The sequence below is a fragment of the Lupinus angustifolius genome, chromosome LG05 (assembly GCF_001865875.1).
Source record: "Lupinus angustifolius cultivar Tanjil chromosome LG05, LupAngTanjil_v1.0, whole genome shotgun sequence".
Lineage (NCBI taxonomy): Eukaryota > Viridiplantae > Streptophyta > Magnoliopsida > Fabales > Fabaceae > Lupinus > Lupinus angustifolius.
In genome coordinates this window covers 21891916-21907487 of record NC_032013.1, presented here as the reverse complement: position 1 = coordinate 21907487, position 15572 = coordinate 21891916, and the positions used below count along the sequence as shown (strand labels likewise).

The 15572-nt window shown below is 35.1% G+C and overlaps 1 protein-coding gene across 1 annotated transcript; it reads right to left on the bottom strand.

Moving 5' to 3' along the window:
* On the bottom strand, positions 2606-14881 carry LOC109348115 (tRNA dimethylallyltransferase 9). The gene is made up of 11 exons (XM_019588343.1): positions 14509-14881; positions 13702-13755; positions 12803-12845; positions 6722-6830; positions 5959-6157; positions 5301-5532; positions 4946-5040; positions 4445-4539; positions 3457-3532; positions 3000-3139; positions 2606-2905 (listed from the first exon to the last, which is right to left on the bottom strand). The coding sequence occupies exons 1-11, from the start codon at positions 14764-14766 to the stop codon at positions 2833-2835; spliced, it is 1374 nt and encodes a 457-aa protein (XP_019443888.1). The 5' UTR covers positions 14767-14881; the 3' UTR covers positions 2606-2832.

Below are 15572 nucleotides of genomic sequence, written 5' to 3'. Positions count from 1 at the left end.
AATTAATTGGCATAAAATGTGACTTTCCACTGTACCAACTGAGATTTCATCATCTTACTAATGCAAAGACGTTGTCATATAAAAACATTGACTTTCCATTATGCTATTCAAATCCTCTTATTATGGCTTCTCATAGTTTTTACTTGTCATAGTTCAAATTCTCTCATTAATAGCATACTAGCATAGTAAGTGAAGTAAAGACATCGTGTGGGACAAACAAGATGCCATGTAAGGGACATAAGATTAAGAATATTTAAAATAGAGGAATATGAATTCAATTTCTTATTATTCACTATAAGTCTTTCAAACATTTTATCAAACAACTTGTGAACAACATAGTATTTTTGTCATAAAATTTCATTAAATAATATGTGATATGCACATGACACTGTTATTTAACGGTCGACTAATAACATAAGTAGTTTGTGTAATGTACATATATAAACGATGAGAGATTTGTGTAGATGCAAAAAAATAGAGAAGTGGTTCATGTAATTTTAGTAAAACGCATGAGAAGTGTATGTAATTTACTCAATAAGAGATTAATCAGGGTGGCCAAGGAAGCAAGCTAGTGTAGGGTCCTGTACAAAATACCTGTTGAAAACACCATCTATATTCAATTTCATATCGTTAAATCAACCTAATAATCATAAATTTTGAATTCAAAATCACAGGGCATGCTATGCAAGTGTCTAAAGCAAAATTGTTAGAACACCCAAATGCGAAAATCCAAAAACATGGAGTAGAATTGTATCCAATTAGCTAAGCAAACAATCACATAAATAGGTTTATCGCATCTTCACTCAACCTATGGGTCATTTCAACTTACATGGTCTTCAACTTGTTTAGTTCTTTCCATTGTGGAACTTCTTCACTCACATCTTACATGAAATTCCAAACAATATCTCATTAAGTGTTAATTCTTCACACTCGGTCACTCCTGAAAGAAAAGCATATGAAGTATTTGGCAATGTCACCAAAATCTCACTGCATCCAAGAGCCTTCTCATCTCCAAAATGGGCCATACACATTTCTTCATAATTGTATCTCCATCACCCACAAAGACCACGATGGAACATACCATCTAGCCCCCATGTTCTTAAAAAGGTTTTCTAGACAAAGGATCCACACATTGTATCCAGTATCCACCAACCATGTCAAATAAGGATTCTCTTTTCATGAGTGTGAAGGTGTCACCAAAGACCACAATGGAACATAACCATTGGTATTATCGGATATATTACATGAGTGTGATAGTGTCACCAAAGAGATTGATGGAGATATGGTACACCCAAATAAAATTAACAATAATAATCAAGCCTTTATCCCATTAGGTAAGATCAACTACATGGATCGAATGACGCCATAATATTCTATCATAAATCATGTTTATTAACAAAGCATTGAACTCTTAAGTATTTCTTTATCATTTTCCCTATGGTTTTTCTTAGTTACCCTCTTCCTCTAAAAGGTGGACTAACTTCCATTTGATATACTCTCCTTACAAGGCTTATACTAGTATCATCCACACATGTCCAAATCACTTAAAGCGCGATTCTATTATCTTTTCTACAATAGGAGTTACTCCAATTTCTCTCTGATGCATTCATTTCTAATTCTATCTTGTCTAGTATGTTCACTCATCCAACACAACAATCTCATCTATGCTACATTGTGACTATTATCTTGTGACATTTTATCATCCAATGTTCAGTCCCATATAACATAGTTGGTCTTAACAACCCCGATAAAATTAAAGAATGAAAAAGTAGACATGGTTTTCTTGCTAACAAGTTGTATTAGAATTGATAGTTTGGCTAGAAAGAGTGTCGATGATGTTGATTCATGTGTATTGTGTAAGCTCTCTAATATTGAAAATCTTCCAGATGGTGTGGACAATAGGCAATCTGTTCCATTTTCAATAATGGGCAACAAGAGTACAACTAAACAGGAGCGTATTGCTCCAATTTGAAGGTGGTGAGGCTTTTTCATGCAGCTAACACTGTCAAATACTTGATAAGCTTTTAGATGAGGGAAAGCAACCATGTGAGAAAAACTCACCTGGGAAGTAAGATGAGAGTATTTGACTAATATAGTCTCAGTAATCTCACATTGGAAAGGAATGAAGGAGTTGAACACACATATGTAAGTGGTAAAAATCAGACCTTAATTCCTTAAATTTTTAGGTTGAGATGTGTTGAGTCCACTTACGTGATTTTTTTGTTTAGCTCAATAGTTGCAGGCCTCTGTAGTGTTTCAAACTCCTGCATCCTAACACTTAATTGATCAATTCCATGACCTTAGTGTAACAAAGGCTACAAATAACTAGAACAGTGAGAGAAAATGAAGGAGGGTAAAAATGAAGTTAAAACCGGAAGTATATTGCATTTCCTGTGCTGTTCTTTTTCTTCCCTTTGTATAGAATTTATTGTGCAGCCTTACATGTACCCCAGAATGAGAGAAGCAAGACTTTTTAAATAAATCACAACAAACAAATCTGAGAATAAGGTAAAACAAAGGGAAATGAAAAATCTACTTCCTGTCATACATTGAGTCTAATGAATGCTGAACTATTCATTGAACTTTATAAAAAGAAGACTCCTGGTTTGCATCTTAAGGGGGGAAAGAAATTAGCTGATAGCAAGTTCGGCTGTCATAAAAATATTCTATCGACAAGGCAATAATACATCATAGCTGGCAAAAGAATGTACTCAAGCAAGTGCAACAAAAATAAAACTGTAATCTGAAGACATAGTTATGCTAACATGAAAAACATTTTTTTTGCTAGCTCTCTATAATTTGCTTTTTCAGGGGAAAGCAAAAACAAAACCTCTATGCCTTCAACTTTTGACTCTCGCTTATCCAGTCCAGTATAGGAGAACAATCATCTCGGTTCAAAAAATGCCTTCATAAGAAAACAGCAGTTAAATTACATTGCAGGAAGGAATATAATGAATAGTCCTTATAAATATATCTATCTTATGTAGCCAAAAAAGTACCTATTTTGGGTGTGGTAAGACTTGAGTAAAAAAGCTTCCCGGCCGTTAGAAATATCTCTCGCCATTCTTAGGTTTTCAGGCACAACAATACTTCCACTCTGATCACGGTATGCATCATGAATGAAGTTCAAAACTGTTTCCTGCCATGAGTTGTTCATCTCAAATGAGTATATAAGGATTGAGCAACAAAACATAACTTTTTCCCTCAAAAGAAATATTCAAAAGAAGACAATATATAAAAGGAAACAGCTATTTAGAGGTTAAATGAGAGGAATTTAATTTCCAATGATTGTGGGAAATAATTTTAGTGATCCTTTTAAATTTCTAAAATCAAGTGAGAGACCATAACAGTTGTTAGATATATATCAGTACTAATGTAAAAAAGAAATTATAAGAGAAAGGTTATTTATGCACACATAGTAGAAGCAAGTGGCAAAAAAAGGTTTGATTATTATACCAGAGGTTTAGAAGCATCAAGCCATTGGTATATACTTTCATTGCGAAACCATGTCAACTGTCTTTTTGCAAAATTCCTGCAGAGAAGTATCAAGTAAGAGCAATGCTAAATAATCAAGTCAAATACATCTCTGATGGAACCAACAGATTGTAGCAAGCATGTAAATAAACCAAGACAAAACAAATTAAAAACCACAGGAAACATGTAGCAACATCCTCTCTTACTCCTAAAGTTCACAAACTCAGTGAAAAAACATACTTCGCATTCTAGATTTCTCATTTAATCTGAGTTTTTTACTGCTGAGACAACAAAATCCTAACCCAATCAACCATGCCGGACCAGTGTTACATGATTTGTGGTACAGTTTGGTGTGTGGTACAGGTCGGGTACGTGGTACAACACTTCTATAGGTATGTGATAGAGGAGGTATCTTGACAATAAGCAGCACGAAACAAGAAAAAGGAGACAGCTGTTTTATTTGCTAAACTTTTACTAGATAGAATTAGTCAACAAAAATTTACTGAATAAAAAATTAAATTAAACAAAGATTGAATGTGGTGGAATTCATATTACCAAGGTTTATGAGAGGAGAGGTAGGAAAAGAGGAGCAGAAGTATACCATGAGGGTTACAAGGATAATATAGGAAGAGGTGGGAATATACATGGGGAGAATGGAGAGTAGAGGGAGAATTTGTGAGTAAGAAAAGGGTCAGCAAGGAGGCAAACCCTCTGAACTTCTGCTGGTTCAATCCTTGTTTATTTTTCCTTTTCTCTGGGTGTATTTCATTCTGCACCAGTATCCAACATATGTTGCTAGTAAAGAAGGAGCCTCATGTCAATAGTAATAATACATTGCTTTTATTTATCTGCTATCCTATCACACAATGTTCATGCATCCAGCAGATTTTAAGCAAAATAACAGAAGAAAAATTATCTGTAAGTCTATTACCTTTAACTTAGTACAAATAAAAAAACAAGAATGCATTACCGTGATGCTTTGCGAAATTCAGATAAGAATTTATGAAATTCCCCAACTGAACTCTGACCCCCTTGCTCTCTGCATCTTAGTAAGTACTCCATGCCCTGAGATTAGTGTATCATATAAACAAAATATAATTAAAATCATGTTGACAACTTATATAGCAAATACAATGATCAATGATAAAAATATTGAATTGAGAATATCACCACCAGAATGGAAGTCCCTATGAATGATGAAAAACAAAGAATAAATATATTTTATAGGCCATCTCCAATATCACATAGGTAATATCAATACAAAAAATACGGACCCACATTTCAATTATAATTATGTTGTACTTGGAATATTAAAGAACCTGGAGAATATTTAACCAAACATATTTGAACATGCAAAAAGAAATTTTAACCATGGTATACAATATGTAGGTCAGTCAACAAACCTATTTCATTAATTGAAATTTGGAAATAGTAACAGTGAAATTTAAATATACTAAATGCAAAAGTATACTTGTCTGTAACCAATTGCTCGTGTAGCAGAATTGCAATTTGGAAGAAGACCCATATTAAGAAGCCATTGAGCCTCGGACAGAATCCCATCCCTTCCTGCAGTCATAGAGAACCAAGAAAAGTATTGCAATAAAATATTCACATAATATTTGTGTACATGGCACCTATTGTTACAAGTTACAACAGGAAACAGACACAGATATATACACTTGTTCAAATAGTAACTAGATGCTTGCAAGGAACATCAGTATCCAATAGAGGTACATGTCAATGGACAAGAAGACTGCTTATGTAACACACAAAAGAATGTACATAATTCATATAGGAATCAAGTGCATTTCAAGGTCATGACATACCTAATAACATATCTTCACACCGATAATCAATTGCTCGATAGAGGTCAACTCTTTGGTTAGAAAGGAAAAAACACATAAACTCGTATTCTAAGTCTGCCGACTTGGTTTCCTCCATGGCATCACCATAAGTGTTCACCTCAGATGACTCTGAAACATCAGCAGCACTACAATCATCCTTTTCCCTGAAAGAATCATATGGTACCCGAAAAGCGGAAGGAGGTGATCCACTAGACTGCAATGCCAGAAGAATTCAAATAAATTGTAAATTCATATAATATCAGATAACAGCAATCCACAGATACCACATATTTCACATATATGTCCACAGAAAAATACAGGTAGAGTTAATCCACTAATAACTAACCAGTAAATGGTTATAACTAAGCACATTTGAAAAGATACAACAGCACACCAAGTTGAGAAAAAAAAAATTGGACATTTTCGTTTAGGCTGGTAAATGGTGATGTAGTTAAGCTTAAAACCGTGTTTTCACGTGCAACAAATGAGAAAAAGATAGAAATACAGGCCAAGCAAGATAGGATAGTAAAATGTCAATGTTTAGAGTTTTCTTCAATCTTTTGGTATAAATTTGAAGGTTTTGTGGTAGCCAGTCTAGCATTCGAAATTGTTTGTGTAACTTACAAAATTGCAAGCCTACCTTAATAACCTCTAAGCTACGCCGCAATCGATACCAATCATTCAATTTTAAAAATTGAGCCTTCGGATCACCTGCTTTTACCACCAACTGCACAGCTGCATCCCAGTCTTCATTTCTCTGAAGCTCAGCTAACTCCAGATATGCTTCTGATATGATCTCCGGAGAGGCTTTAGGCACATCTGGTTTTCCATATATGAACCTTAAATTTTAAAGTTCAAACAACAGAATTCATAAGTATCCATGTGCCACATAAGCTTTATAACCACTTACAGAGAATAAATTCAGTAATGGCAAGAAAGTAAACAGTGATAATTCACTACAAAGGATACCCGTAAAGCAGCATTTCACAGAAGTTAATTTATATTCTACAAAAACCAAACTAATATGACCATTTAGAAGGTTAATAACATTACCAAATATTAATGAATTACTATAATATCCTACAAGTTTATCTACATCCTTCAATAGCACAAGTTATGCAACAATCAGGATTCAGAACCTAGTCTGCATTACTTTTTCCTGTTACTATCCAATTATATTAATGTACAACTCTCCAACTATGCTGTGCCAAACCCTTTTTATGTTCTCTCTTTCATTCTATAGGTGAGAGATTGCTGATGAAATTAACAAATTATCATTTCCTATTTATGCTTTCTTCTTAACTTGTTACAGACACATGATACTACTACTGTGAGCCAATTAAAAGGCAACATTTGAAAGGATAAGTATTTAACAGCCAAAGCAGGTAGTTGAATAGACATACCATCTTAAATACAATCCAGTACCTCCGACCACTATGGGAACACGACCATTATCAAGAATACATCTTGTAGCATGCCTCGCATCCTCAAAAAACTGTCCAACAGAATAGTCTGATAAATAATAATCAGTTTTATGGGGGAAATAAAAAATGGACACTCTTCAAAATAGAAAAAAAGAAGATAGCAATATGTGTATAAAGATAATCATGTATTGATTTATGATAAGGTAGTCAATTGCGGATAACGGAGCGTAGTGGACGACCCTAAAATCACTATAGCGGGATAGCCGCTACAACTAAAAAAATATATCAAAGTAATTTATTTTATGGCCTATACATATAAATACAAAAAAATGCTAACATACATGAAATTAAAGTAATAATAACTTAAATAAACATTCATAACATATAACCAAAATAGGTCTAAACCTTTAAGGCTTTAATATAAGTGTATTATAATTCAAGCTCTAACTTTAAGGCCTCAAAACATAAAGTTCAAGTCTCTAAGGCTTTAGCAAAATAAATTTAGACTCTCTTCAATAGTCATCACTATCACCAAGGTAGTCTTCTTCATTAGGTCCACTATCTCCACTACTTAAATTATAGACTTTTTCAGCCACATTCTCATCTCCATAAGCATATGCAGCTTGCTGCCTAGAATCAGAAGCAGATATTGCTTGCTATCTAGAACTAGAAGCAGATGCTCTTTGCTGCCTAGTCAATTTTGATGGGTCACCAGCCCCCACTGCACTAGAAACAGCCCCCCAAGTCAAGATATTGTCTGGAAATACATACTCATCCTCTTCAACCACTTCTCCATCTTCACCTACTCTTCCTGTCAGTCACTCATTACAACAATCATCAATGTCATTTAGCTTAATTACATCAGTTAAATCATGGAAGGCAAATCGTTCTTTAAGTGTTTGGTTGTACTTGACAAAAACTAAATTTTGCAATTTCTGATGCTCATGTTTGCTCCTCTTCTTTGCATGAATCTATTTTTCCATTTATAAAAAAAATTAGTTTCACTTTCACACTTTACATTTACAAAGTAAAATCATTTAAAACCTATATCTAGCTACTTACTTGCTCAAAAGTACTCCAATTATGTTCACATCCAGATGAACTGCAAGTTAAGTTCAACACCTTCATTGCAATTTTTCTCAAATTTGGAACATGTGTTCCATAATTCTTCCACCACTCAGCGGGATACAAAGTATCTCTTTGTCTTATGGCTGCCTTCAAGCTAAAGGTTCTGGAAGATCTTCTATAAGAACTTAACTCATTAGTAGCTTTATCAACTTCTTTTTTATCAAGCTACAATCTCTCAATGCACTGATACAATCCTAGAGTAACTTCAGAATCATTGTCCATTTCTTCTGGGTTCTTATAGTAATGTTTGGGATTAAGGAAATGTCCAACAGCATGCAATGGATGATGAAGTTGACATTGCCATCTTTTATCAATGATGTCAAAAAAGATCATTGTAATTCTTTTTATCATCTTAGAAAGCCCCTATCATAGTTTCCTTCGCCCTATCCATTGCCTCATATATGTAACCTATGGCAAGATGTTTCTCATTATCAACCAGCCTCAATACTTTCACAAGTGGCCCCATGGCCTTGAGACAATAGAGTACATCACTCTAAAATGATGGCAACATCACAATNCCCTTGGCGTCTTTAGCTGCATTAGAATTCATCCACTCATCTGAGGTGAACATCTTCCTAAGGGCCCCCTTTTGATCATGCAACCTTTGCAACGTGAGGAAGTTAGTAGCAAATCTAGTAACTCCAGCTCTAACCAATTCTGTCTTCTTGGTGAATTTTCTCATAGTGTTCAATGTCATTGTGTGGTTATAAATGAAGCTTACAAGAGAGGAACCTCTTTGTATTGCCCTTTTGACTCTTTCAAGTTTTCCAATATCTTCAAGCATTAAATCCACACAATGTGCAGCACATGGAGTCCAAAAGATGTGTCGTCTTCTTGCTTCTAAATATTTACTTGCCAACACATAGTTGCTACCATTATCAGTCACAACTTGCACAACATTTTCTTCTCCAATCTCACATATAAAACAGTCCAAAAGTTCAGCTAGCTTATTACCTGTCTTCATGTACCCATAAGCATCAACACTTTTTACAAACATAGTTCCAAGTGGACAATTGACCATGAAGTTGATGAGCGTCCTACCCTTTCTATCAATCCAAGCATCGAACATGATTGAACAACCCGAGATTGCACGTTCTATTATATGTGGCTTCATAATCTCCCTTGTGAGCTCGACTTCCTTTTGTAACAATGGAACCCTCGTGATAAGTTGGAAGCTTTAGGTTTGGACCATAATTGGCAACAGCATCCATCATTTTACTGAAGCTCCTATCACGCACAACATTAAAAGGAATTCCGCACTTATAAAAGAACCTAGCTATAAATTGAACAGTTCTTGCTCTTGCTTCTTTGTCAATAGCATCATTTATACTTGATTGTCTTGGAGCTTTTCGATAAATTAAGTCCATGGGGCCTTTTGTGGATTTTGTTCTCTTGGCAGCCCTAGCAGATTCAGCTACAAGTTGTTTATTGGCCATCAAATCAACAATTTCTTGCATTTCTGCTTCTGCATCACCAAACAACCATGTAAATTCCCATAAATTGTATCTCTATCATATTTTTTCTTCATAAAAGCATTCATAATTTGTTGTTTTATGGCTGCTGGAATTTCCTTGCAAGCACTTACATCCCCTGTCACTCCCATTTGGTGTTTCTTGGCTCTGGTTATCCCACCAGTACTAGTATGACCACAAAAATTACAAGTAACACTCTTTTTATTGTTAAGATCTTTCATGTGATTCCATTCCCATGCCATATCAATATTATTTCCAATGGGTTTTAACAATACATCATTGGGAATGGGTGTGGCAGTGGGAGGTTGAGATGAGGCCATGATAGAGGGAAATTTAGAAAGAAAAAAAAGTGGGTAAGTGAGGCAAAAAGTAGAAAGGAGTAGACAGTAGGCAAAAAATAGTGAAGGGGAGGAAGAGTTTTTTGCAGTTTAGGGAAGATGTAGAAAAATAAGGGAATTCATAATGTAAGAGATGAAAAAATGAAAGTTTTATGTTTTAGTGAAAAAGTGTAGGAATAGAATGTATTCTAACGTAGGAGATGGAGATATGAAACAAATTTAAGTGAGAAAAAAAAAATGAAGAAATTTAGTTTTGAGGAGTGGAAGAAATTAAATGTGGGGGGAGAAAATAGAGGAAAATTAAATTAAATGAGAGAGAAGTGGAAGGATTTTTTTTTTAACCAGAAGACTAATAGTAAAAAAGTAAGGGTAAAAATGACTTTTTCCACTAAAAAAATTAGGGTTTCAGCATTTAACTCACCTTCAACCTCTTGTGCCTTCTACCCTGCGAAATGGAGGCACTTCAGAACGCAATGGCAGCCGCGACACTAAGCCGCACCGCTATCCACTGTTTTGTCGCAGGGAGGGGTCGGCGACCTCCGCAATGCCGCTATCGCACCGCTATAGCGCACGATTGATAACAAAGATGATAGGGTAGTAGAAAAGAGGGTTATTGTTGGTAGTTGTTTGAATTAAATAAAGAGGGAATTCCTAAAATACCCTTACTAGTTAGACTAGTATATTAGTTGTATAAATAGAGAATGAAAAGCTCGTAAGAATAGTTTTTGCCATTTTATAAATGTGGAATAACTGAATTGGAGCAATTCGGTTGGGAGGGAAACTGCTGGAAGTTTCCATTTCATTCTTCTACTATTGTATCTCTTTCTTTCAATACAATTTCATAGAATCAAGATCAAATTGATCTTGGATACATTCTTTCTTCAATCTTTGTACTCTTTCTTTTCGTGATTAATACTAGTTCTAACACTGGTATCAGAGCACCAATCTTGGTGCTTGAGGGGAGTGAAATCCACCAATTCTGCTGCTATGGTTACGAATCGCATCTGTGGGGGAATAATAAGGGATATCGCAGAAGTTAAAATTGATTGAAGACGAAACATAAATCTGATTTTTACGAAGGCTCGAATTTTGCGACACAAAGATGACACAGGCAAATTTGTGAGGCTAGGGTTTGTGCGAAGAAGAAGACGATTGAGTTGTGACGTGGAGAGGACGAAGTCAGAACCTAAATGCTAAGGTTTGGATGTTGGAAATTCCTGAATTACACTAAGAGAAAAAGACGAAACATTCCAAGGTAAATTGGAAAATTCAGTTTCAAATTGAGGGCTTACTAATTCAATTTCATATGATTCCAGTGGTGAATGGTTGGCAATTCGTGTGAATTAATTAGGGAAAGAACTATCAATTTATTTTGTTTCGAATTGATAGACTAATTCAACTTCCCTCAAGCATTCCAAAATCACATCACCGCATCAAAACTGCTGTTTTTTTTTTTGTTAAAAAAAAATCAAATTGTGAAAACTACTATTGCTACTGTTGTTTGGTGTTAGAATTTCATATTCAAAATTCATAAATTTAGATTCAGAAATTAGGAATTCGTGATTTTTTGCTGGAAATCCAGAAAATTCAGATCGGAATTTGTGAATTCTTGTTGAGAATTCTGGTTGTTAGTTAATGGTGTCAACACGAAATATGGCACGAGACAGTGATAGTTGGAAACAAGAACATGATAAGGATGCACACCAGAGAGAGAAATGGCAGAAGTGGGAGATTCCAATTTTTACTGGCGATGACACGTTCGAGTGGACTCACCGGTTGGAAAGGAACTTTCAATTGAAAGAATTGTCGAAAGATGAGAAGATGCAAGCGACCATTATGGCTCTTGAGGGGGAGACATTGAGTTGGTACCAGTGGTGGGAGAAGTGTAATCTAAGACCCGATTGGGAAGGTTCAAGATTGCTGTAATTCGTCGATTTCAATCATCTATGATTCAGAATTCATTCGAATAGTTGTTATCTCTCAAACAAACAAGTTTGGTAGAGGAGTTTGTGGAGGAATTCAAGAAGTATGGTGGGACCTTGAGGATTATAGATCAAGAATTTGTGAAAGGAGTATTCTTGAATGGGCTCAAGGAGGAACTACAAGTCGAGGTAAAACTATATGATTTACATTCCTTATTTGAAATTATACATAAAGTTTTGTTGATAGAACAAAAAAATCAAATGGAGAATAAGAATTTGGAAGAAACTACGAATCGGAGCATCCTTTGAAATTATCATCTGAAAATCCATACTCAAGTGTTAACTCTCCTTTTGTTCATGCAAAGGAGCATGAAAGACTTTCAATTGTTGTTACTTGTGTACAATCTGCCAGTTCATCAACTCCGGGGGAGAATTCTAGGTATCAAACCAGAAATGATGGTGGTTTTGAAGCTAGTAACATGTTTGGTTCAACGCCTTTCAGGAAAAACCTTGAATCACCTTCTACAAGGAAACCTCCCTGGCTCTTCAACACCTTTCTGTACAGTCCTAATTTGATAATGAAATTACAATTGAGAATTTTGGGTTTTTAATGAGCCCGGGTAATAAAAGCTATGATGAAATCGGGTTGGTGAAACAAGTCGGCGAACAAACTAATACCACATATGTCAATGTTGAGGAGATTTTGGGCGACAAAAATCTCTGGGAATCAACAATCTGGATTCAGGAGAACTTTCCCGATTTTCCTCTTGAGGACAAGGTGATTCTATTAGGGCGGGGTATTGATAGGGTAGGTATAGGGTAGTAGAAAAAAGGGTTGTTGTTGGTAGTTGTTTGAATTAAATAAAAATAGAATTCCTAGAATACCCTTACTAGTTAGTTAGACTAGTATATTAGTTGTATAAATAGAGAAGGGAAAGCTTGTAAGAATAGTTTTTGACATTTTGTAAATGTGGAATAACTGAATTGGAACAATTCGGTTGGGAGGGAAACTGCTAGCAGTTTCCATTTCATTCTTCCACTCTTGTATCTCTTTCTTTCAATACAATTTCATAGATTCAAGATCAATTTGATCTTAGATACATTCTTTCTTCAATCTTTCTACTCTTTCTTTTCGTGATTAATACCAGTTCTAACAATTTAATGCTTAAACAAACATAGAGAGTCCAACAGAATACACACCTTCAGATGGGTGTAGTATGTCAATCAGATGATGAGGTACCTCCTGAAAAGGAAACAACCAAAATAAAAAAGTGACAAGAGTAACAATTTTCAAATTATCTTCACAATGTTGGCAGTTAAACAAAACTGGTTGACAAGTTATCCATTTACAGGGGCCAAACAGGCAAACACCATACAGAAATTAAAATCTTGCTAGTGAAAGTTCTAATATGTACACTTTCTATAAAAATGATGAATGGTGAAAACATACCCAAGGATTACACATTATTAAACAAAAAAGGCGGCTGAGTGCACAAGGCTCTCACCTAGTGGAGTCTGGGAAGGGTGGATGTACGCACCCTTACCCTCACAAGCGAAGACGTTGTTTCCGAGATTTGAACCCATGACCTCCAAGTCGCAAGGCACGCAACTTTACCTTTGCGTCGAGGCTCACCCACTTACACATTTTCAAACTATGAAAAAGAACTCATTCAATCAGTTTCACCTATCATTGTCGCTGTTTGAAGAAGATAAATTATTGACTGGGGTTGAAATCTTCATTCTAATCCAGAGTATAGCCAAAATCATTTAAACAAATTTCTGCAAGAGTAAACTTTTTACTCATCAAACTTGTCCACAAAATATTGACAAGTGAAACTGAAACCACGGCTCCATTATTCTAAAATTAAGTGCCGGCAGACTACAAGAGCTACAATTGAAACCATTACACTCATTTTAAGTATTATAGAATTGTAGATAGCACATTTCCAAGTGACGCATCTATTTCAATTAATCAACAAATGGCACCAAGCAATGTGATAGGCATAGATTATGTGAAACATATAAAGCTTAATAAACATTCCAAGGAACAATGTGCATACTTATCTAACAGAAACTAACAATATGTGACAATCACACACCTTTCTTTCAGTTGCGGAAGGCTTTGCAGATCCAACATCAAGACCCCGATATACCTGTAATACAATCCAAAGAATTCATTTTTAATAAATACAGTCTAAATAAATCCTCAAGACTCATTCTATTTTCACAATACAAAACAATGTGTCAAAGACAAGGCAATGTCAATATACCAAAACCTAATTACATAAACTCATTCAACCTATCCTTTCTATACTATTTGCTTGAAAATTTAATCCAGAATTGTATCATTCTCATAACTAATTTCTCACCTACCAAATCATTGTGCTACAAGAGTTAAAATTAAAGAGTAATTTCTCAGCAGGTGAATAAAATTTAGTATCCATAATTTAATATTTGAACCTGGAAAAGGAATTCCTAAACCATCATGATGTGGTCTAGTAGTGCAAGGCTCTGCTAAATTCAAGAAAGATCAAAACATCAAAGGTTTGATTCTTGTGAACAACACTTATTGGGAGGGTCAGTCACGTGTGACACGAAAGATATTAGTTCATTATCCATAAGGTGAGATGATATAATTGATAGTACAAAAAAATGAACTCCTAAAACCCTACCTAGTACCAATAATGACAATGAGTATTTTTTGTTTCCCATATCTATCCTCGCACTGAGGGTAATCTTGTCTAAGCCGGGAACATTCCACACGTATGTGGGGCTAATTCTCCCGGCGGATATTTCTTCGTCAACGAGACTCGTACCCGAGACCTTGCTTAACGGGAATCAAACATTTATCAGAACCTGTAGGTCCAGAAATAACACAATTAAGAAAACTAAATTTCACCAAATACCTGAACAGAATCTGCACTAACGATTTCTCCATTGAGACGCTTTGCAAGCTCCAATGCAAGCCGGCTCTTACCAGAACCTGTAGGTCCAGAAATTACAATCACTTTCTCCTTATTCCTCGTTGCAGCGTTAACGGCAGTGGCCAAAAACCGGCGCCGGAGATGAGAGAAGGATGACAGCGGCGGTGATGAACGGAGCAAGGGTATCTCCGGTAGACGGAGGCAGGTGCGAAAACTGCAAACTCCGTTGCTAATAATCATGTTTGGTTATGAGCAAAGTGTGGCTTAGCAGAAGCGAGGTTTTGAAATTCAGAGTTTAGCGGAATATGAATATGAATGTTTGGATAGAGAGATAGAGGCTTGAGCTGTAAATTTTATGAATTTTCTGTTGTCACGGATGATGGAATGAGACACTCATTTTATTAAAATCAAAATTCTAATATTACTCTCAACTCTTGTGAAGTTATGGCATATTAAAATCAAAATTGTAATCTACAAGTAAGTACGTAGGGTTAACTCTAAAAAGAATCAACGAACGTTCTCCTTAAGCAAAGTCTCGGGTTCGAGTCTTGTTGGATGAAAAATGTTTGCTGGAGAGTTAGCCCCACGTAATTGTAGATGTTCTCGGCTCGGACAAGATTGCCTTTAGTGCAAAGATACATATGAGAAACCAAAAAATATTAAACTAACTAGTTATACATTACAATATTGAAAAACAAGTTTTAAAGTAACCATGTTGGTGTCAGATAACATTATTATTAGTATAGATGGTAAAACGGACGATGCCCACTGATATGCCCGTATTTTTTTGTGACAAGGCATATAAATTTTGTCTATTTTGCCCTGTATGTTTTGTATGCTAGCTTGCGAGAATATTTTCACTTTGCAACATGGGTGACCCACGTGTATAATTTAAGAAAAAAATTAATGTGATTTTTAATATCTAAACAAATTCTAATTTAATGTGATTTGTATAACTTTATATAAAATATCAAAGTTTTTGTTATTTTTATTTTATTTAACTTTTTTAATTTATTATATTATTTTTTAATTATTGTATAATGAAT

Bases quoted from the DNA above. Each gene is read 5' to 3' on its own strand.
- LOC109348115 (XM_019588343.1), bottom strand. From the start codon at position 14,766: ATGATTATTAGCAACGGAGTTTGCAGTTTTCGCACCTGCCTCCGTCTA. The intron at 6,831-12,802 runs GTGTGTATTCTG...ATTATTTATCAG, and splicing joins CATACTACACCCATCTGAAG to ACTATTCTGTTGGACAGTTT. The intron at 2,906-2,999 runs GTACTTTTTTGG...TTTCTTATGAAG, and splicing joins TCTTACCACACCCAAAATAG to GCATTTTTTGAACCGAGATG.